Source organism: Coloeus monedula (genome assembly GCF_965178545.1).
Source record: "Coloeus monedula genome assembly, chromosome: 1".
NCBI classification, from domain to species: Eukaryota; Metazoa; Chordata; class Aves; order Passeriformes; family Corvidae; genus Coloeus; species Coloeus monedula.
The window spans coordinates 21,239,741-21,264,423 of NC_138781.1; the positions used below are offsets into that span (position 1 = coordinate 21,239,741).

The window sequence follows — 24,683 nt, forward strand, 5'->3', positions numbered from 1 at the left end:
TCTCTCTGGGCAAAGGCTTACATCATTTGAAAAGAGAGTTCAAGTGGCCATTCCTACTGTCAGTTTCCTAATCCTGCAGTCTTCTGGCTCTCTGGCACACATAGAATTGCCATAAGATGCATGCCCAACACACTTTGCACAATTATATAAGGATTTGGAGAATAGAAATAAAAGTAGTCAGAAACAGGAAGGTTGTTTTTCCCTGTACCCATCCTGACCTTTCCACTGTGTCAACATTTTTTGAGAATGCTTAAGTAAACACTTATTTTTGTATTTATAACAGATCAGACTGTGGTGAGCATTCTACAGTCTTGTTGAGTTTTTTGCTTTTTTATCTCCAGCTAAATTAAAACTGAATCCCTGATAGTTGTTTCAAGGGTCCTTTCTTGGCAGTAAGAGGAGAAAGTCCCAAGTAGGAGGTCCTATTTTTCAAAATCTTCACAAGGGACTGCATGTTCAGGGTCCTGTAGAATGTTTTGATTTGCTCTTCTTCTTCTAAAAAAGAATACATATTTTCACATATATTGGCAGTTTTGCTTTTCATAGCCTTATAGCTCCAGGGGTGTCTGTGTTATCTTCCATATGCACTGTGAAATCAATAAAATGCTTTTACCTTCATAATTGCAGGCAATGCAGATCCTGAAGGACAAGGCTTTTGTCAAGCAGGTTTCAGCTTAGATTTTTACAAGGTGAGATTCTGCTTCTGAAGTATTTGGACCGAATTTCATTGTGATATATCCCCATGGTTCAAGTGCTGTCTCTGTGATCATGAGTTTATCCCCATGCTGTTGCGTGCGGAAAGTTTTTTGAAGTTGTTGGAAGTTCTTTCCTCCTTTTCAAGCTTCAAACTTTCATTAATAAAAAAAAATACTCAATCAGCACCTGTTCATCTCTTTGCAGCATTCCAATCTGACTCAGTCTATCTTAACAGATAATTAGGCAAAAACTTCTGTGTGCTTCTATCTTATTCTGTCCCACTTAAAATGCTTTACTTGACTTTCAGGAAGCAGTGGGGCAGGTACCAACTAGTTTTAAAAAGTTAAAATAGCCTTTATAAGGGTACTTTTGGTGGCGGACTAGTCATTGGGTAAAACCATTGTTGTGTGGGGGTGAAAGTACTTAACACAAAGGACTAGATTTTCTTAAATGCCAAGAGGGTCCAGAAACAATGTTACAGGACAAAGGATAAACTTTGCACGGTTGTTATTATCTGTGCCGTTTTTACAGCACCAGGACCTCAGGTAACTTTGACCATTGCCATTGTTTTGAGCATTCTGCAGCTGCATTAGATAATTCTCTATAAAACATTACTATTGTTTCGTTGAATGTGAGCACCCTCTTTTCTGTTAACTTTGTTTTGTTACGAATAAGCGGCAATTTTTGAAGTGTTAGGTTAGAGGCAAAATAAATGGCTTTCATTCAAGTGAAGATATTTAGGGTGATTTCAACTTCTTTTAACTGTCCATTTTCCTGAACATCCACGCACCTACATCCTTTCCTTGAACATGGCTATTCTCCATTATCATGATTCTGATATTATTTTGGTCATTTACATTGTTTTTTCCCATGCATGCTGAATTTTGTTGTCTTCTTTTCCTGTGTAATTTTATTTAATTCTGCTTTTTGTAGAATGGAGACCTGATAGTAGGCGGGCCTGGTAGTTTTTATTGGCAAGGTATGTTCATCTGGCTGGTTAACTGGATCTAAGAAGTGAAGCAGAAAGTATCACTGTTCTAGATTTCCACTGTTTTGTCAGTTTAAGATAACAAGTGTCTGATCTTATTTTCAACAAATGTAAATCAAAATAATTGCTTAACAAGCAACTGAGCATAAAAATAAGCTGTGAAAATCCAGGATGTAGGTTGTCTAGGAAGTTAAACAAATACAAATAACTGTTTTTATGTTGGCATTTTGTATATTTGTCATTTAATTAATAAGTTGAATTTTTCCGTAGAAATACTGCAGGTTTAAAAATTGCTAATATTTGTACAGCAAATGTACAGTTTTAAAAGTTTTTGTTACTGTTTGTTTCTGAACACCAACTTTTATAGCTATCTGCATGTATTTTAAGTTCATTTGTGGCATCACTGTAGGTTCCAAGATGTAGTTTCTCACACAGATAAACCCTGAAGTGGTTTCAGTAAAGGGTTAAGAGGTTATTTTTGTTTTAACTTGTTCTTACATGTATTATAGAGCTGATTCCCAGCCTCTGCCTACCAGCTTGCCCACTGTCAGCCTCTTTGATGTGTGTTTTTTCATTGCTTTTAAAGGAGAAGGTCTAATTGACTGTGATTGTAGCGAATTCACAGCTTTGAATTCTCCATTGAGAAATTGTTTTAATTGATCTACTACATTTATACGGTGCAGTGACTTTAGTTTGAATTAGCACATTGAAATGGGTCTGGAGATGTTTTGGTAATGGTTCGATAGAGATTCAGTGCCTTGTTGTATTGATTTATGTGTACTCTTGAGACTTTCAGGGTAGTAATGGAGAAAGCTTGAGAGAAGTTATCTACTCTTTGCATCTGTGCTGTGTTAGCGTCCTTTCTGCTCTGTTTTGGTGTTCTGCTAGCCCTGTTTATAGAATCTGGCCCTCTTTTAGGTGCCTTTCATTTATGAAGCTGTTTGAATCCAGGTCAGGTAATCACTGCAAGTATTGCGGACATCATTGCAAATTATTCCTTCAAGGATATTCTGAGGAAACTGGCACGAGAGAAGCAAACAGGAGTGGCACCACCCTCATATGATGACAATTACATGGGTAAGCTGAATTCTATATGAGTTAACAATATGTTCTAAAAGCATGAGTCTTATATAAACATGAAAACAAGCCCTACATTACTATTGTCCCAATTGTGAGAGGATTTGAACATGTTTTGCCTTAAGCACAACAGCAAATCGGTAGTTTGCTGGTTACTTCAGTGAGATTATTAACATTCTTGAAATGATGTGCAGCAATAGGGTTTGAAGGTTGAGATCTTAAATGGCTTGTTAGGGTTCTTATTATTTGATTTTAAATAGTTAAAGCAGAAGTACAAAATTTTCCCATTTATGGATTTTTTCATTGCAAGATGATGGATTGAACTTAATGTAATTAAAAGACAATTTCAGTTTTTATTAGATAAATTCAAATTCAGTTCTGTGGTGATTTGTACAGTACTACACAAATACCCAATTTATTCTCACTGATATTTAAAAGATACAATTGAAGTAAGCAATAACAAAAGTCAATTTGAAGATATTATGTAATTAATAGAAAAAAGGCTCCTTATCTACTTTTAATTAGTACAGATCTCTAAGAATTTTCATGATACTCATGTCTCTGCATGTAAGGCAGGTTTTTCTTCACATAGTTACAGAAAAGATTCAGTGGAGTTTGAAAGCTAAGACATGTCCTTGCACTGTTGTCCATAGATCTGAAATTAAAGTCCCTGACACAATCCAAAAGTCTTTTTTACTGTTGCAATAGTAGCTATCTCACAGGTTTACTAAAGCTCCAAGAGGTGCTTTACTGCATCTTTAGAAATCTGTTTTCCATATAAAGCTCAACCAGGACACACACATTACAGTACAATAATGAAGATCTAAATTGTATTCATAACTATTAGGGCAAAACACCATAGTACCTGCTGGTTTTTTCAGATAAATTAGTAAGTATTAATGATTTAGAAGCTCATTTTTGGAGAGGAAGGATCAATTTCTTATACATTCAGACCTACCATTAATTTAGTCATAATAATGTGATAAACAATTTTCCTTTTTCCACACAGTTTTAGCATACCAATGTTAGAAAACTTGCATTCAGAGAATCCATTGAAAAGACAAATCTGATGGTTCTTGCATATTTTTTGAAAGAAATTGTTTATCAAGTTTTATTGTTGTTTGTTTGGTTTGTTTGTTTTAATCTGTAATTAATTGTTTAAACAGGATACTCAGTGACTGCTGGGGAATTTACTGGGGATTCTGAACAAGGTAAGAACCTATGTACTTGAATGAAAACCATATGGCCGTGCACTTACTAAATTCTTCATTTTGGGTCTCTGCACAGGAACATACCTATTATACATTTGAAACACTGGTGAGACTTAAGCTATCTATACTCAGTATTCTCAATTATTTCCTTAGACAGTGTAACATAACAGAATTAAACACAAAAGTTGGAATTCCTTAAGGGATGGCTTTCTTGAGGGGCTGAACAGCTCTGTGGTCCAGACTCACAAAGCCAATAGAGACATAGTACATTTCCACAAGTAAACCCAGTTCTCCAGAACTGCTGCTGCTTAATCCCTCTGAAGTTAAAGTTGCCTGTCCTGCATTATGAAGAGTTCAAAAAATAAATAAAAAACCACACAGTTTTGAGCCAAACACTGTGATGTGTAAAAAGAGGTACAGCCGTTATGGGAAGGCTATATTTTTTGCTTCTTTTTTAGTGCATACTCAAGGTTTTATAATGAGTGATCTTTGAATCAGTATGTCATGTGAATGACTGGCACAAAAATATTGCATAGTTAGCTGAATTGAGATTCATCCTGTGTCATGTTCAGGCCTTCATTAGTACTTCCATTTCCTCTTGACCAAACACATTCAATCAGAGGGGAATATATGATCCCAGTGAGGAACAGAGGAAGGCTAGGTCACTACAAGCAGGTGGCTGAGGTGCTCTGTTATCTGAAGTTCCTGCTGCTGTCTACTGATGTGGATATCCTAATGAGGGAAAGTTTAGACCGTAAGACTGCAGGCTGGGACTTAGCTTTTTCCTTCTTTTTTTTTTTTACTCATTTGTTCTACTAGTTGTTTAAGATTTCACCATTGGGCAAAATTACTCCTAGAAGGCAGCTAGGTCTAATGTTTGGTGTTCTTACTCAGTGGATCCCTCCAACACCACTCACAGAAATTTTCTTGTAATGCAGACTGTGCAGAACTTGTCAAGGATTTACATGGCATCAAGTGAAATAATGGATGAGACAAATTGTTGGAAGGCACAAAGAAAAGAAGTATTTGTAAGAACAGTTCTGTTTAGCTTCTGTGCTCTAGTATGCGATGCCATAACTAATTCTGGCTCCATCAATCCACAGCTGTCAGGTAGCAAGCTGAATTGTACCAAGAACTTTATTATACTGTGCTATGCTAAGCAATGCTAAACAGAAAGAGATCCATGGATGGATGTATTCAAAAGTCAGAGTGTAACATTTTGTGCAGGTAAATGCACTGAATGAATGCTATAGCCTTATGAAATAATGGCTTGAAGTGATTTACAGGTCTTTCTGATACAGATGACAAATCAAAATCCTAAGGGCTTTGACATATATATATCAAGGTTTAAGTGGCAGGGCATACATGTTGCATGCACCACTCAGATTGCAAAGCCAGTTAACTGTTGATCATTTATCCTTTCAGAGCTGGTTGCTGGAGTCCCAAGGGGAGCACAGAACTTCGGCTATGTATGTACCTTCATTTTATAATTTTTATAATGAGAACTCCATTAAGCTATTTGTAAGGTTAAATGCTGCATTATATTTTTTGTCTCTTTCATACAGAACTTTCAAATCAGAGAAAACTGCCACTGACTTTCACCCTCAGGCTATCTGGGTGGGTTGAAATGCCTTACTGGTTTGGGTTTTGAATAGTAAGCCCTTAGTCCCTTCTGACATCTGTTTTCAATAGGCAGTCACGATTACAATTACATGCTCTGAGTCTGCCTAGTATCCCTGTACCCACCGTGTTATCAGACCTAAGCTCACTCATAGGTTAGCATATTTTTGTGCAGTGCTGTGTCCATGGTGCAGAGGAGTCCAAGTTCAGATTATTCATACCCAGTGTTTACTTTCAGTGCTGTAAGTGTGTACACTGAAATCCAGATGTAAAGAGCCATGATATGCAGTTAGAAGTGAGGGAGAAAACAATATACATTTGTGGATACAGCTTATAATTTGTAGGAAAAACATTCCACAACTAACCTGACTGGGAAAAGAGATCCCAGCCACAGACGCATTCACTAGTTTTGTGGACCCCAAATTCCTTGTGTCTCTGGAACTCATTTTTAAAATTTTTTAGGAAAAAGGTGTGTATGTATATATATATATATGTATGTATATACTGCTTTATGTTTTAAGTTCATGTTTTCATGCCTAGTCACTGATTAGCTGATAGTCTGTGATTTGCTGCTGTTCAGTGTCCAGCAAGGAAGGGAAATACTTTTCTTTATTTTTTTATGGGGAACCTGAGAGTCATGAAATCTTAGCAATTTGTTCAAGATCATACAGGAAAACTGTGGTGAGACGGAAAAATAATTGTTTTTTTCATGGCCACTTAGACCATCTTTCAGTGTGTGGACCATTCTTTTGCAGTGATGTCATGCTGTAGCATCTGCGTGTGTGCTTGAAACTTTCCTTATTGTTCTGTTACCAGGTCTCAATTATTAATTCTTCTGACTTGACCTTTATCCAGAATTTCACTGGTGAACAGGTAATGTCAAGCAACTATGTGATGAAATATTGTATCTCTAGAGCATGTTGTTTCATTAACATAGTTTCAAGAATACATAAAATACTCTTTTGTATTGATGACCATAAAAACAAAGAGGATTATCAGTAAAAAACCTTTATACTTGATATCAGATATGAAAGCCTATCTGTTGTTCTTTATTTTCAGATGGCGTCTTATTTTGGGTACACAGTTGCAGTATCTGATGTTAACAATGATGGGTAGGTTACCAAATATATTCGGCTCCACTGAACACTAATAGAAGCAATGCCTGATATTTATTTATAAATGTAGGTTTTCAGGTGCTTCATACCTCAAAATGCTTTTCTTGGCTCTCTGCTTTTCTAATTTTAATTGTTCACATAGGCTTATCTTTGTGCAGTCACAGTGGCATGAGTATTTGCAGGCCTAGTTTGGGTGAGTTTATGTTCCCAAATATTTATTGAAAGCAGTGTTTCAGAGGAGTGTCCAGAGTCCTAGAAAAGAGATCTAGGTAGAAAAACAGTGAATAAACAGCACTAGCTACCACTGGAATGAGATAGATGAAAGTCAGAAGTTAATTCTCCCATTCTCACATACAGGTAAGTCTTCTCATCCATAGCTTCACTTCTCAATTTTAACAGCCTTCCAATGTCATCAGCTCTTCTTTCTTCATTCCAGCACCTGCTGGTTGGCCATCCATTTTTATCACCCAAGGGCCAACAAGTGTCTATGTCCAATAGTTATGGCAGGCATTGTGTGTGTCAGAGGGAGAATGATGCTCCGCTCCCAGGGTCATGATGCTTGGGGATCATATCCCTAAGATACTTGGGGGTTTCAGGCTCTGTTGAACAAAACTTTCAAGTCACGTAAAGTCTGATTAAATATTTTAGGAGAAGAGGACTTTAGTCAGAGAATATTGATAGTAGCTATCTAGCAAGGACATAAAAATCCCTGAATCTTGCAGCCTTGGAAGTCTGCACAAAGATGAGCCAGGATGATATTTAGAGATGCAGTGTACTCTTCCTTATTGCAAAATGTCTAAGATATGTCTACTTTGTATTTTTTTCTTGTAATCATTTCTTATTAGGTGCTTAACCATAGTGCATTAAATAGTCATTGCTTCTTATTAGTGACTAGTGACCCTTTAAAGACTGAGGAATACAAGAGAAGAGAAAAGTAACAAGGCAAGGTGGTAAAGTGTTAATGCAGTTACAAAACAAAAGAACAACAACAAAATAGAAGCTTCAACAGTTTCCATGGGGGGTTCATAGTACTCAAATCTTTCCAAGTTTCTGAGATCAGATTTTGGCATAGTATCACAGCTTTTGAAAATTTCTGGTTTTATGATAAACAGAATCAGAATTAATTTAGTCCTACTGATGTATTACAAATGTGAAAGGGTGGAGAAACATTAATCTAAGGTGTAATAGACACTCATTAGACTTTCAGGGAACTTATTATTTACTTCTCACTGAACCAAACTGTTTCCTGTGCAGGTTATTTCCTGTTAACCATAGGGTTACTTGGCAGGTCTCATATTTTCTGTGTACCTCTAAAACCACTGTTTATGTCAATAATATAATCAAAGTGCTGTTGAGGCCTGTGTGGTCTCCCAGTCTATATCTTAAAAGAAATCTAAAGACTCTTCCTGAGATCCAAACATCCCACAGAAAACAAAACACAAAAAGCTCTACTTGATAAACATGTCTGATTAGATATGTAGTCTGTCTTTGCTGGTTTGCATATATAGTCAATAGAAATATTTATCTGAAAGGAAGAGTGAAAGAGAGGAAAAAAGCAAGAGGGAAATTAACACTTCAGACTTGCTTAGGCATTTTATTCAGATAAAGATAAGGAGGTGGTGATGTCCTTATCAGTATGAGAAACCTGATTAAGTTATTTGCTGAAAAAATTAATACAAGATTATTAGGAATGGTGCTTTGCTATAATAAGACTCATGATACGGCTCAAAGATTAGGCTTATTTTAGGAAAAAAGCTCTGTAGACCTAGCCCAGCAGTTCTGTGGGTATTCCAAAGTGACTCGTGCGGTTTTATCTGTACCACATCAGGATTGTAGGCAGAACAGGGAAATCAAGGGTATGGTTTGAACTATCCTTTAGTTGCCCATTGCTAATAATAAGAAATCCACAATGAAACTTAACAAACCAAGCTTTGCCATCAACTTACAGGCTACATTCCTAGTAAAGAGAGAAAAAGAGAACACTTTCAATTTAGGCTGGAAACAGTCCGGTAAAAATAGTGAAATAAACTGTTTACTGGGTTTTTTATTTGGCCTTTATCAAAGCTTTCCATAGTCATACTTTGACCTCTTGACATTTCCCATATTCCTGCTTTTTATTAGTCTGCAGGACACAAAGGAATGGCACACAGTCTCAGCAGGTGGTCAGCTTTGTGCTTTTTAACGATTTTGTTTTTAATCGGAAGGGAAGTAATACTGACTGACTACTTTTCTGTGTTGGAGAAAAAATTAATATATCATTTATGTTAACTCTAGCATCTTAGTGCAGTAATGAAATCTAATGAACCAGTTCAAAGTACTGCTGCAAATTGAACTGCATTTCATGGTTTAATATTACTGTCCACAGGCTTTTGCTTTTATTTACTCCTACGGCTTTTTAGAAGCAATCACATCAAACTGAATTTGACTCAGAATTCTCAATTTTGTAAATACAAACTCCTAGAGTTTAAAAGACCAATTGAAATATCCTCCTTCACCAACAAAAATGCATAATACTAATCACATAGGTACTTAGAACCCAACAAGTACACACCCTTCCCATGCCCCCTTCACTGCTTGTTACCTAAATAATCAAATTGTAGAAGCTGGGAGGCAAAACTGAGTATAAAGTATGGTAAACAGCAATTGTTTGCTTATTTTACCCACTTGAAGAGGAACCAGAAAAAAGTAAATGAGGATCAGAGAGAGTTGGGTAGCTAACAAATCCTCCCTTTCTAGCTATAGTACACTGCTGTGACAGCACAAAATCCCCAAACTCTAATCCCTAACTTCTAGATTTGCATAAGGGAGAGCTGCCTCTTGCAGAGGACTTGCTGAAGCAGTGTGCTTTAACCTACAGAGCTCAGGTCTGAAAGAGAAGGGGAAAAATTTCAGAGGGTGAGGAAAGGAAGGCCTTGGTGGGGGCTGTATATGTGAAGACCTGGAGGGAAGGCAAACTCAGTGCTGTGAGTGTTCCAGGTGGCTCTGCTGCCTGTAACCAGTTTAGAAATAGGTCAGTGTATTAGATGACTGCCTTTCTTCCACCTGTTCCTCAGCACATCAGAAGATGAGCCATCTTAGCTACTGGATTCTGGTCCCTGCTCCCTGGACTGTTGATGCATTTTACACAGTTATTGTCATTTATTTTAGCAAAGTTGAAATTTTACGAGAAAAATAACCCAGCACTGTGCACTTCTAGCTGAGATGCTATGCTCCCTGTTGAACAAGCTCCAGCTCCTGTCTGCTTGCTTTCTGTCTCACCCAGTCAATCTTGTGTTCTAGGTTAAGCTTCTGCTTAGAGAATTTTAGTACACGATAGATAGTCTGCCTCTCTCTTTTCACCATTTTAGGCACTCTGGATATTGCTCTATGGACCAGGGTTTTAAACGTATCTGGGTATCTCTTTAATTTACACCAATATACTGGGAGCTTTCTGACTCTCAGTGATTTGGTTCCTTATCACCTCTAAAGATATCTTCCTTCAGTCTTAAAATTGCTCATTTGTGAAACATTCAAGGGAGCCAAGCTCATCTTTTATTTCATGGTTTCTACAGCACTTAACTCTATGGGGTCCCAATGTACTAGGAGTATCTGGACTGTGAGGTACTAGAATAGTAATTAATGATAGTGCTACTGTGTAATGCTTTTAGTACATGGCATATGTAAAATAACTTTTTTTTAAAAGAGCATTCATAATTTGTTTTCGTTGTTGCTTTTGTTTCATGGCAACCATTTCAGCTGATATTCTGTCCTAACCACAAACAACTTCCATTAGTAGAGGAGAACTTTTGATGTTTAGTGTGAAAGGAAAATCCCACCTTTTATATCAAGTCAGCATCTGCTTCCTTCCTTTTTTAGTTATTTATGCCACAGGGTATAATCTAACATAAAAAATAGGACAGCTATAGCAAACTGACCTGACATTTGGAATTACACTTTCCTTTATGGAAACATACTATAAAACTTCGTAGAAAAATAACAGTCCTAGAAGTATTTTGTCACAACTTACAGAATGTGTAAGTTCTACAAGGAAATTAATTTTTTTTTCTAGATGACATATTCTGTGCTAAATTCTGTGCTGTATATCTTAGAATCATAATATATATCTATGGTAAAATAGTAACTGAGGTACTGCTGAATCATACAGATTTTTTTTCTATAAGGATTGGGAAAAACAATGTAGTGCAATTTTACTATTTGGTTTGCTAATAGATAAACCCCCATATTGGAAATAAGATGAATTGAGAATAGAAAGTTTTCTATGAGTTTTCCAAAGTTTTAAAAAACCTTCACATTAGAGCAAGAGAATATGTTTTCCAAATTAAATATTGTGGGATCAAGTAGTCCTAGTTATTTGCAGTAACAGACTTATTTAATACAGATGATCAATGTCTACTGAATATAATGCACATTATATTATTACATGGCCTTGAGCAACCTTCAGCAGTTAATCTGATACTATCGTTTCATATCTCAGAATAATCCATTAAGAATACTTCTGCTTGTTATGAGTCTGTCAATCACACTTGTTTTTATTCTTCACAGTTTATAAAAGGGTCTTTTTATTCCCTCTAAATAAATGTTGGTAACATGTTTTGAAACATGACTATTTAGAACAACAACATGCAAAATATGCATTGATTAGTCTGTGTTCTTTTACTGATTCACCTTGGAGTACCGTAATGGACAGAAAGTCTTTTCCCTCTAAGCATCTTATTTTTGTGATTTGATTATGTCCTTTCTCTTTAATACTCCGTACAGAAAATTATATGAGCACTGCACCTACTTGTGTACCTAATACTGAACAGAAGTGTTTTCAGAAATAGAGCTTTGGCTTTGTCTCCCAGCTTCTATTTGAAGAAGTGATGAGGCATTCTCTATTAATTGATGCTCTACTTGTGTTTCATGTATGTTACTCAAGAATCTACTGTAAAGTGGCAGGGTTTTTTTTCTTTTGGTCTCTTACTGATGTAGAAGTTGCAAAAACTAGAATTTATACTAAAATTTGTCTCTCGCTAGAACTGTTAGCAGAACAGATCTAGAGAATTTGTTCTAGTAACATAGATTCCCTCTTAGCTTCCTGACTTCAGCATCATTAATTGCAAAGTGTAAGTTTTCAGTGTCTATTCTGGGCATAAACTGAAGTGCAAGAAATTCCATTTAAACCTAGGAAGAAACATTTTTGCTGTGATGATGATCAGACACTGGAAGTAGTTGCCCAGAGAGGTTGTGGAGTCTCCATGTGTGAAGATAGTCCAAACTGAACTGGGTATAGCTATGGACAGCCTTCCCTAATTGACCGTGCTTTGACCAAGTGTTTGGGCTAGGACTCCAGAAGTGCCTTCTTACCTCAGTTAGTCTGACTGTATAATAATTATCAGCTTCCTGTTTAGAAAATGTATAAACTGTGTTGTTTACACTCAGTCTCTCAGTGACACTGGTTTTTGTTTGACTGTTCCAGTTTAGATGATATCTTAGTTGGTGCCCCTCTTTTTATGGAACGAGAATTTGAGAGCAAGCCTAAAGAAGTTGGGCAAGTTTATCTGTACCTGCAAGAAAGTGCATTCCTGTTCCAAGATGCACAAATTCTGACAGGCACTGAAGTGTTTGGTAGATTTGGCAGTGCAATCACACACCTCGGAGATCTCAATCAAGACGGATATAATGGTAATTTGTATGTAATGTAGTATATCTCTGTTTAACAGTCAAATTAAAAATGCCTAAAGAGCAAATATCAAGTGTCTGTGCAGTGCTGGGAAAGGCTTTTTAACAGGTAACCATCTTTGAAATTCATGAGAATTTACACTAATGCTAATGAAACTGATATTGAGACCCAAATCATGAAAAACTGACCGATAAGTCATATAGACTACAGTGTGATTTTTTTACTAAATATTAGTATGTTTAGTTGAATAAAAATATCTTTGTTTTATAACTATGATAACATTTCATTACTTAGTTAAGATGTTTAATTTTTTTGAAAGCAGAGTTCTCTCCTCAAATGCTTGGAAGAATTTGATAATTGAATGAGGCCTGAGTACATAGAGTATTTTGTCAGCAATGAAAGAATTGAGCAAGTACAGAAGTACTATTTTGGAATCAGCCTTCCACTGGTACTTAAGTACTAAAAGACACAGGTGCATAATGGGTTCTTTCTCAAATGCTTATAGCACATGCACACAACAAAATGTTCATGTAAGTTAACTGGCAGCCTACATTCAAGAAAACAGTACAACTAACTGCTTGATTACCTGAGATAGCTAGAATACCTTGAGCTCCTTGACATGGTCAGTAGCACCTTGGTTTTCCCTACATGCATTTCCTTACTTCTTATTTCCAGGATGTTAGAGATCTTCAAAGCAGGTACCTCTGCATCTAAAACACCTCTGTTTTAGATGCAGGTATCTCTACATCTAAAACTTTCTCCTGGAGGAGCTGTTTTGCACAGTGGCCTTTAGAATAGTTGTCCCACTGAGTGGACTTTGCTCCTCCTTAACTTGAGTGCTGTTTTTCACAATGTTCTAGCCACTAGATTCTAGGGCAGTGTCCCTCATTGTGTGGCTGCTGTGCAAGGGATCAGTCATGTCAGGAGTCATAGAACTGCATTGGGGTTCTGAGTGCACGAAGTATGAATACCATCCTGTGGGTCGAAGCCATTGGATTGTGACTGTTGAGAGTACCCTCACTGGCTTGTCCTGGAATCCCACCATAGAGTTCAGCACAGCTGAACCTCATGGTGGAGAATTGCTGTTTCCTACCAGTGAGCTACAGCAGATACCCTCAGCTACTCTGGGCAGGCAACCTCATGGTGGAGAATTCCTGTTTCCTACCAGTGAGCAACAGCAGATACCCTCAGCTACTCTGGGCAGGCAGTATTTGTCTCCCTTCTCTCCAGAATTCAGATGAGGCAGGCAGGAGACATTTCTTCTTTTCTCTGTCACTGTAGAAAGACTAAGGATACTCTAGAGCCAAAGTCTTCTGCATCGTAACTGAATATGAGCTTTGGTGCACGTCTGCCTTTAGAGTGAAGCTACAGAGTCCAGGTGCTCAATTCAAGAGTAATAAAGAAGTCCAGCACCAGCTCCTAGATCAGAACCCAAAAATGAGAGCTATAGATACATACTCTCTATTGTTTCCTACTGGCTAGCTCAGCTAGTACAGCTGTTGAATCTCAATCTAGACATGACTGTCTCCACATCTCATGCACAGAAACGAAGAAGAGCACTGTAAGTTCTGCTTCTTGGATATGGCACCTCATTTTTAAGGATTGAAGTGTTTAATTCCACAGTGTGTAAGACCTCCTGTGAAATTCCTGACTCGGTACTATTCCTGTTTCTCAATAAGATGATGGATTGGTATAGATGAAAACATGATATTCCATTGTTCTCCTTTGCATTCTAAAGTGTTAGATGTTTGAGGGGTTGAAGTTTTTTGTCTATGTAGAATATGTTATCTGGAAAAAGAAAATTAGTTTTACCTAACAGCTGCTCCTTATTATCTAGGTGATAGAGGAAATCAAGGAAAATTTGTGGCTGTTTAAAAATATGAAAGTAGAAGCAGGCATTCCTTAGATCTTGGTTTATTAAAGCTAATTAACTGCCCTGGAAATAATCCAATGTGGACTGGCTATTTAGTATAATTCAATAATCTCTTCATAGGATTATTTTATAAGCTTTTGTCGTGAAAGTTTGACACAGAAAAGACACTGCAAACATTTTGTATATTTGCCTTTAAACTAGAATACATTGAGAAGTAAAGAATGTTGACGTTCTTGCATGTTTGTAGCAGAAGCCATTTGTGTCTGTTTTCCTGCAGGGAATTAATTTATAATTGTGTTCATTCTTTTTATTTATTTATTTATTTATTTTTCACTGCAGACATTGCTATTGGTGCACCATTTGCAGGAGAAGACAGACAAGGGAAAGTGCTCATTTACAATGGATACAGTAATGGGTTAAAACCTACCCCTTCCCAGGTTCTCAATGGAGTCTGGGCCTCACAGTCCATGCCTTCGGGATTTGGCTTCACTCTAAGAGGAGACTCTGATGTAGACAAGAATGATTACCCAGGTAAGATTTTTGCTTTAGAAAGGGAATTTCATACTTCCATTCTCTGGTAAATGCATCATGCCTAAACTGCTCCTTTCAGAAGGCAGAGGTCAGAATAAAGGATAGACATTTCTGGGCAGTTCTGGTTTGCTTTCCCAAGGGTTAAAATGAGACAAAACAAATACTCCCTTTCCTGTCAAAAGACATGATCAGAAAGTCAAGAAAGGGCTTAAATAGTTGTATTAACATAAAGCATGTGAAGTTTACAATAAAAAGCTTAACCCTTTTCCCCCACTTCCAAAAACTGAATGGTCTCAGCTTATTGAACTTGTAAGGTCTCCTTCATCCTGGCATTCTTTCTTAATTAAAAACATGTTGCATTGTAGAAGAAGGGATTGATCTGGTTGTGTTGCTAAGTTGTTTTTCCTGACCAAAGAGACACTGAGCTATATATAGTTAATGGCTTTGATTGCATTACAGAAAAGCAGAGAGAATGCAAATTGCTTAAAGCAGCTATTTTATTTGAGCCTTTTCATCCCTTTAATGTTTTCATTTTGCTATATGGACTCTTCCTTTTTAGGTTAGCTTTGATTCTTCCTAATGAGTTTACCTGACATATATTTACATTTATCAAGTTTGTAACATTAGTTAAGTTTCTCAGTGAAATGTTTATTTTTTAAAGAAAATTTTTCCTACCATCTAAGTAGCCTGAATGTAAGTGTACTTGTATGTACTCTCTCTCTGAAAGCAAATCTGTTCTGTTTCTTTTCATCACAATTCAGAAGCCTTAGCAAGAGTGTGCAGTAAAACATCATATTTTGTAATTGTGAAGGGTTCATCCACAGTAAAATGCTAACAGTCTGTGCTTCCCTGACTTACTATGAAATCACTCTTGTTAGCCTGGGTTATTTCAAGGCTAGAGTTCTTAAAAGTTGTATTATTTCAAAGTGAAAATTGTAATTTTTCAAAGGGACAAAAATAAGATCTTACACCTTTTTGTGATGGATTGTAAAAACCTTGAAAGAGGTGTCTTTCCAAAAGCAGAAGGGAATTTCTGGGAAGGGGTGTTTACAATAGAAATTACAGTTTTACAAACAGAAAAGCTGTAATACAGTGAGGCTATCATGAGACAAAAGTAAGAGGATTTTTGGCACTTGAGAGAAGAAAGGGCTTTTAGACACTGTTCTGACTTTTTGTTTGCGTATTGTTGATGTTGCTATTAATAGTCTTTCATTGTCCCTGACTAATGAGGTTCTCTTGGACAGCCGAGCTCTTTATTAAAGTTTCAGCATTTAAACATTTCCTAAGGCACTAACAAGGCCCCCAGCAAAACCAAAGAAAACAGGATATTGCATTCCTGACATTTCTAAGATTGAAAAGATAGATGGAAGGGAGAAATTCTTTAACTCAGATAGAGAAGAAAGAAGAGTGGAAGTCTCACTGCTGTATTAGCATACGTTATGTGGAGCATCTTTTAAGCTAATTTGTGGAAAGTTTGGGTGATGAGTGTCGGTCTTTCTAAATGTGTACTGAGGAATTGTACTGTAATTGTAAGTTCTCTGCGTGCCATTGTGGCCTCCACCATGCATCTTACTTGCAGAATTTCACATTGTGTTATCAGCTCCCTATGTGTTAGATATTTTATTACAGGAATTACCTAATTTAAAAAAAAGAAAACAAACACCACCCTGAGTTTACTGTAACTAGCTTTTCCCTCCATCCCTCAGTTGAATATCTGAATGAGCAGTCCACAATACTGGTGAAAATCTCTCTGAAAATGAGAAGGAAAACCCCTTACTATCAGTAAACCACCTCTTCCTTAATTCATGAAGATTTGGAGCACCAAAACAGAGCTGTAAAAATGCTGCAAACATGGCATGGTGCTAGCACAAAAATAGAGTGCCTTCCTATGGGAAAAAGGGGGGAAAAAAAGAAAGGAAATAATACAGGGAAATGCGAGCCTAGGACAAACACACTGGGCAATGAAGTAAGTAATCCTTCTTGTGTCAAAGAGCTTTTCTTCTTCACCTCCTGACGGAAATGCTGAAGGGCAGCCCTTGTAAAAGGAGGAAACAAGGTACTGAAGTTGGAAGGATTAGGAAGGAAGTTTTATTTTAGAGAAACGGAGACTTGCTGACTATAGAAGGTCTAGAAAAGTAGCCTTTAATTCCATGCTTCCCAAACTACTGTTTGTGCCTGTGATTCAAAGACGGTTGTGAAAGATTAGGAAAAAAATCACAAAAAATTTAATTTAAGCTTTCTAATGTGTATTTTCTAAAAGCAACCATTTTATAAAAAGAAAAATGTAATAAAAGCAGGTAATTCTGACTTACCACTCTCACAAGTTCTGTTCGCAGAAGTTCTGGACTGGGAGGTGAGAGACAGGTGTTGGTAATGTCTGGCTGCAGGTATTAAAAATATATTGCCACTGTCTAAGGTGAGATTCTCCAAGCGGGTAGCTCTTCCATGGCTAGAGTTCAAGTGTTCAGGACTGACCTGTATAACTATAACTGTGTTTGTATAGCTTACTCAAGCCCTTGTGCCTGACGTTGTTCATGAGGCAGGCATATCCATGCAAGGAAATGGGAGGCTGAGACATGGGAGTTACTCTGCTATTTCATTTCTAATGCACTGTTTAGCATTTTCAGACCTTTTAGAGGTTCAGACCTCCTTTAAATCAGACTATGTATTAATGTTTTTGGAGCAGGTCACTGACCCAGAGGGCAGAAGATACCACCTGTTTGTATGGCTTCTTATCACAGACCACTGAGCTTCATCCTGGGATCACTGTACTGACCCCAGGAACCAGTGCTCTTTGATTACAAGTTGGGTAATACAAAAACATGAGGGTGAATCACGATGAAATTTTTCACCCACTGGAAAAAGGTTAAATCCTGTCTTGTCTGGGAGTTCAGTTCAGGCTGAGATCCGTGTATTAGCCTTCTGGAGAAGAGCAGCTGTTTGGCACAAGAAGTAGTATCTTCCTCTCTTCATCCAAATGCCAGTATAAGCTGAGGAACAGAGAAAGAAATAGGGAGTAGGTGAAGACTCCCTAGTACACAGCGCTGTTCAAATCCCTCAGCTTTCCTGTGGATGGAGTGATGTCTCCTTTCTCCTCTTCCTGCAGCTCCTGGCCACCAAAGGGAGAGAGCCTCCCTCACCCCCCAATTTCTGGTCTTCTTTAGGAAAGGCAGAGAAAGAGTCTCTTGTACCCCATGACCCCAGTTGTATAATAAATTTGGGAAAAAACTGATCACGGGGAGGTTTAATGGTGTAGTAGCAGAGCAGACAAAGAAGAACATAATACAGCCACACTGATACAGATGAAAGATCTGTCTAGCATCACAGCATGTTTCCAACAATGGCCAACAATAGATATCCTGGGAATTGTACAGTTGTGATATTTCCCAGAATATTCACCCAGCACTAACCAACCGGAGTAACAAGGCAGCCCTGAGTCACAGATGGCACCTCCAAAATTAGTATCCTTTGACAGACTTTTCTTGAATGAATTTGACCAATCAGCTGTAGAACCCATGCAGACTTTTGGCACGCACAGCATTTGTCAAGGGACCCCACAGCCCAGCTGAATGTTCTGTGAAGAAGTAATTCTCACTGTGTCCTATTCAAATCTTGAACATTCCATTGGACAGTTTCTTTGGAGATGCCCTAGTTCTTGTACAGAAGAGACAGTGAGCAATTCTGCAGTCTGCTGTTATTTTACATACTTCTGACATATTTCCTCCCTCAGCCATGTGTTTTAGCAATCAGGTGGAAGGAGCTCTAATATATTTAATTGTTCTTTGTGCAGTGGAGAATGGCGTACCAGTTCTGCTGTACCAAATGATCGTTCAGTCTTGTCACCACCACTGCCTCGTCTCCTCTTCTTCATATATTTTTACGTAAAGAGCAGTTAGTAATTTATGACTTGTGTCTGGGCAGAGTATTGCTTCTAATGAAGATTTTACCATTGACCTGGGTTTTATATTTAACCAACATAAAAAAAGAGCTGTATCTTCTCTACTGAGAAGAAAGTCAGAATTAGTACTTGAAAAAACAATAATCCCAAATGTTTTTCATTGCTGTCAGTAATTATGTTTGTGCAAGAACTGTGGTCTGGCCTTGAGGCTACATGGCACAGCCCAGCTCATTATCATCAGATGAAACCACTGAAACAGGATGACTGTACCCAAACTGCCTTTTGTGAAAGGTCTTTGGCCCAGGCGATTCCCTAGACTTTTCCCATCTGGGAGAGTACTAACTTGCACACACTAAAATCACAGCTAATCTGTGCTAACAATACAAAAATATGGACAATGCTAACACAGTGCTCAAGCTCATGCCCTGCCTTTATTGCACAAGCACAGGATACAGACAGCTGAATAACTTAACTAGTCAACATCATACCTAAAAATGGAACTTTCTCTGGTAGGGTCAGCATGCAGACAGAACTTCTTTTCCTTCTTGTTAGCAGTCCTGTCAGTGTAATGACCATCTGCCTTCAGCTGTCCTGGCACAGATGTTAGCATTGTAACAGTAACAGACCCCTCAGCATTGTAAAATTACGGAGATTTTTTCAACAGGGAAGACTGAGGTTTTGTTACTAAGTACAACCTTTGGTTTACATCTCCGCAGCTTTCCAGGGAAGGAGTTCTGTACATTGTGTCATACTTACAGACACTCCAGATGTTATTTACCCAGAACTGTTCCTTTATCAACACAGACAGGGGTGATAATATAGTAGTCTCTGCTTTGGAGACTTGGAGGTAGTGGGAAACTTTCAACCTTGGGAAGCACCAGAGGCACAAAACTGTGCTGATCATTCTTACAGCTGCGTCGCTCATGCAGCTGCCCTCTCTGTGCTGGTGTTCATCACCTTCAGCCCCAAACGGAGCGCTCCTCCTCACCTAGCAGGATTGCAGTGCCAAACAGTGATGATGGTGGTAATGAACGAGTGGATGCTCCTTTCTTTGTAGTCATGTAAGAGGCAGAACCTGATTAAACTTTATAGTCAGATAAGAGTAGTGAAAGGAAGCAGGTTAAGCGTATCAGTCAGATAGATTGTGCCAAGCCATGATGTGCATCTTTCCCAGTCTTCTAAGCATGACACTGACAAGCTTAGTACCACACTTACGTGAAATCTGCAGTATCTCTCCTGTATACAACAGGTATCCAGTATTTGAAGGAAAAGACCAATTAATTCTCCTAAGTTACATCTACACTAGAAAATGAAATATGCTGTCTTTGGTTCTGAACTATCACTGATCACTCCTTGTCCACACTATGAAACTCACTTTTTTAAAAGCCCAAACAGGGTTGCTGCATGCTCACTTCTGGAATCTAATTGGCATGGGTGAACTGCTTTAGGGCTATTTTAATTATACCACTGCAGACAGTACAGATACAGCATACAGGCACATTCTCTGCCACTAATTCACTAACACTGACATAATCGTAATATCTTTCAGCAGATGATCCATTTCACTGTTCTTTGACAACTCACGTTCTAAGGTGATATTCAGAGAAGATCTGATCTCACTTCTGCTGCAATAGTAAATACTGGTTTAATGCTATTACCCTGTATTGACATTCATAAAAAAAAAAGTAGATGGGATTAAAGAAATAAAGGAGAAAACAGGATTGAAAAAATGTAAAAGATGGGCTTTTCCCATCAGTTTAAGTGCAAATACAGTCGTAGCTGGAATATTGTGCAAGATCCTGTGCTGAGGTGAGGGCATGGCAGAGCAGCATTGTGCTGTGTCTGAGGCCATACTGGTGAGGGCTGTAACACAATTTAGATAACCATGGGATTCTCTGTAACAACAGCTCTGCAAGGTTTGCAGTAAAGTTATTTGGAAATACCTGCCTCAGGACAGTCTTCCTGCCTGTCTTCTGTGCTGGGACATCTTGGACGCATAATGGTAACTTTCAAGGCAGCTTCCACTGTCCTGTAAATCTGGGGCTTTTAGGGCCCCTTTGCTCCATCTTGAGCTTTAAGTGTGTCATCAAGCCTGGAGCAGGGAATGAAGCAAAGGCATGCATTTTGAATTATAGCTTATTTTATTTATAATTTTATTTGTCTTTTTCTATTAGCGGAGTTCAATTTTCATAGGAACAAAAGAAATCCATTTATCTATTTAATGGGAAAGAAATTTGTTTCTTTTGGCTTCTGGGCATCTGTTCAAAGCTGGCCCCACTAAATGCCTGGAGTCTGTGATTATCTAGGTGGTGGTGCTGCACTTCCAGCTGGTTCATCTATCTGTACAGGGCTCAGGCATTTGGAGGCTGTAAGGTTTCCACCCTCACATTTCAGCATATGTTCAGTCACTTGATGGCTGATTATAGCTGAGTAAATAGTTTGTAATGAATAACTTACTCAACTCATTAAACTTGCTTTCTTCTTGTGGCATATCCTCCCAACGACTGTGGTTTCTTCAAATGTGTTTGTGAATCAGGATGATTTAACCAGTTTCTTTTAACAGTATGGGTAGGTTCAGTGCTTTGGATGAATTCACTATTCAAAGACTGTTGATTAGTTAATTGCTCAAATAAATTATGCACTATTTTCTCTGCTCCCTGCCTGTTTAGATGCTTGTGTAAGTCTTCCTTATTAACTTAAGAGAATTGTTCTGGAATCAGTGCCAGCAAAGCTTCATCTTCAAGGTATCCTTCTTTAGCACAAACACAGCTGTTTTCCTGTTCTTTTGGTTGCTCTTTATAGTCAAGCCTTTGTCAACACAGGGAAATGTATAAAGGCATCTTCATGCCTTGTTATTTTGGACTCAGTTATTATCTTAAGAATATCATGTAGTTAATATCAAACTACTCTAGAAACATTTTAAGAAGGAAAGAAGTGTGATAAAAAGACAAAATTTCTTCAGAACTTCAGTAATCCAGTCTAATCTTAATAAAATAGGAGTATTTAACAGCTCCATCTGCTGAGTACATTAACTCAAACAGCAGGAGGAAAATCCTCAAATTTCTTATTGAGAGGCAAGGGTTCTTCAGATTAATAAACTTTTTTGAGAACAACAGGCATTGTGCCAAAAATATTACAAATTGGAATCTAGTGATGATTAAATCATGAAGTTGGTCCAGGAGATTTGTGGAAGACAAACAAATTAAATCAATGAGAAGCTGCATCTGCTCTGGTAAGAGAGGACTGCTGTGTGTGAGAGCCAGAACAATGGCTTGGGTTCTGCCAGCAAATGCAGAAAAACTGAAGTGCTTCTACCAGCTAATTATTTTTTCACATGAATAATCAGTCAAAAATGTAGTGACAAGCCAAGAATTGTGTGCAAATATGTTGATTTTATGGGAAATTATTATCTCTGTAATTTATAGGTATGCTTTTCTAAAATTCATCACAATATTTTATGAAATCACAGTATTGTGCCCAGTAGAATATAAGAGTAAAGCAATTGATCCCAGTTAGTAGTGTTTTACTGACATGATAAAGCATTAACTGTCCTCTTTGGGATTTTTTTTTTTTTTTTTTTTTGTAATATAGTGAAAAATATTGCTGTATTGTGAAAGGGATTCATTCAGACAAAAGGGAAGCATTGATATGAATTAGCCTTAGGTGTTATCCGTAACAGACCTGCTACCAGAACGGTTTAAAAACAGAGAAGGATTAGGGCAGCTGAGAATGATGGAATTGGAAGAAAGTACTCGACTTTGAATGATGGCTGTTTGTAGTATTTAACTAAAATTCTTGAGTAAAGCTGGCTATAGTGCACAAGCCAGTGTCCTTTACTGTGGTCAAGCCTGAAGTGATGGCCATTTAAAGGAAATTTTATTCTGGACATTTCCTGCTGAGATTTAGGATTGTAATGCACACTGAAATCCTAGAAAACAAATAGGAATATGACCCTGGGCCTTTTTGGCACCTGATCTGCTGAGGAAAATAAAAAGCAAAAAGGCTCACAATGATTTTTTAACAGGGTTTACAGTTAGGCAGTTTTCTCACTTTAACAAAATTTCCATTAGCACCTGTACCCAGATAGAATATAATTTTTTTCCAGCCCCTTTTTATACTGTACAGTGAAACTGACAGACTACATGAAATTATGTTTAAAGCTGCCAGTAAATCATTCTGAGTCCCCAAAGTTAACACTTTCCTGCCTGCATCCTGGTAGAGTTGCAGTGGGGAGGTGACTCAGCTGTTGTTTCATTTTTGGGTTTCTGACAAGTGAGGTGTTTGCATTAGGATTGTTTAACTTCGTGCAGTGCCCCTTCACTTCAGTTAAATATGTGCCAAAGACACTTGTTCCAGCATTAACTGTGTGAACTCCACCAGCTGGGACTTTAATGCATACAACTTGCAAGCTGTGTTGAAAATGGAAGTTTAAAATTCCTGTGGAATCACTCCGTGCTTGTTTTCTTAATTTTTTGCAGTGTGGTTGTGACCCCGCAGCTCATTTATTCCTCAAATGCAATGAAGCAGAAGCATGTGGGTCCTGCCACCAACCTTTCCTAACAGATCTTGGCTTCTCTGCAGGGGAGCAGGTGATAGAGAATTTTCTCAAACAGGCAACATGGGCAAAGTGGTCATTTCACGAAAACAGTGAGGTTCCTCATCATCCCAGAAACATGAAATATGAGAAAAGAAGAACTGAAGATTTTGTGATTCTCTTTGTTCGTCTTTGTTTTTATGTTTTAATCACACATTTTGATCTGAGCTTGAAAATACCCCTTCACTGATGCAATGGAGTAAAGATTTTCATAGGTTTTTCTTCAGGCTCTGTTCAGAAGGGTTGTAAGGAGTTAAGCTGGTTTTTTTTAAGCTAGCTTCTTTTGCTGTCTAATTGCTTGTTAAAACCTTGTTTTTCAGCTAGTGACCTTTGCATCAGTGACATTGCACGCATAGCATTAACAAGAATTAATAAAGAAAACCTCTCTCTATTTTTAGGAGGGGAGAGTTGCCAAAATTGAGATAATTTAGACATCTCGTGCATTTTTTTCATAGAAATTATTAGTAACTTAACTTCTACAGAACCCACAACAAATTCAAAATTTCTGCATCTAAAATTGCTCTGATTGGATGTGTATTCAAATCTCATGCATTGGTATCAACATCAAAAATTATTTTTTCCAATTATGGGTATAGGAATTGCACCCCACAAAGCAATGAAAGAAAGAAGAGTGAAACTACTGCTCTGTAACAGAACAAGAAAAAGCAAAGAAAAATCCCTAATTAAACTTCCAGTGAATGCTCTGCTTGAATATATAATCACTTTGTCCGTACACTAGATTGTAGAAGTTACTACTAGCTATAAATATGGGGGGTGTTTTTGCATATTCATTCTTAATTCCATTTTCTCTACTGAGTAGTTTCACTCATTCAAGCTCTTTGGATCAAGAATAAGCATGGCTCAGACCAGAAAACAAATGACATGTCAGGGTAAAAGTAAGAGCTTCCAAACAAGAGCAGGATAAGCACAGTCCTGGCTGCCCTTAAAGTAGTCTCAAATAGGACTTTCATGGTGGTGCCATGATTAAGGATTCTCATCCTGTTTGCTGGGTCTCCAAACCTGGCTGAGGTGGCAATTCAGAAGGATTGCTCATGGAAAACCAGTCCTTTGGTGGCAATTCAGAAAGACTGCTCATGGAAAACCAGTCCTTTGGTGGCTGAGGCCTGTCCTTGCTCCTCAGACCCCTCACTCTCGGTCTTCAAATAAGCTGAGCTCTGTCTCAAAAAAACAGGATTTAACCATTAAGCAGATATACAGAATCCTCTTTAATATTAAAGTGAGGATGCCGAAATACAGGGGATCTCTGCACATCAGTATATACTGAAATTGCATTCACTCACACTAGTGAGGCCAGCTGAATCTGACAGACTCATTCTTCTCACCTTCAGATTCTAACAGGCTACATTCTATTAAGCTCTCCCAAGTTGTGTGTTTAACCTTTATTTTTTAATGAAAAA

At 37.8% G+C, this 24,683-nt stretch overlaps 1 protein-coding gene across 1 annotated transcript in view; it reads left to right on the top strand.

Moving 5' to 3' along the window:
• The window catches only part of ITGA8 (integrin subunit alpha 8), a gene marked incomplete at both ends in the record, with an annotated part of 110,210 nt that overhangs the window by 14,954 nt on the left and 70,573 nt on the right, over positions 1-24,683 (top strand). The window contains 9 exons of the mRNA XM_082278149.1: positions 628-689; positions 1,630-1,675; positions 2,636-2,761; positions 3,928-3,972; positions 5,398-5,441; positions 6,409-6,465; positions 6,652-6,704; positions 12,166-12,371; positions 14,582-14,773. Of these exons, the coding sequence (XP_082134275.1) occupies positions 628-689; positions 1,630-1,675; positions 2,636-2,761; positions 3,928-3,972; positions 5,398-5,441; positions 6,409-6,465; positions 6,652-6,704; positions 12,166-12,371; positions 14,582-14,773 (831 nt within the window). The remainder of the gene's footprint in view (positions 1-627; positions 690-1,629; positions 1,676-2,635; positions 2,762-3,927; positions 3,973-5,397; positions 5,442-6,408; positions 6,466-6,651; positions 6,705-12,165; positions 12,372-14,581; positions 14,774-24,683) is intronic.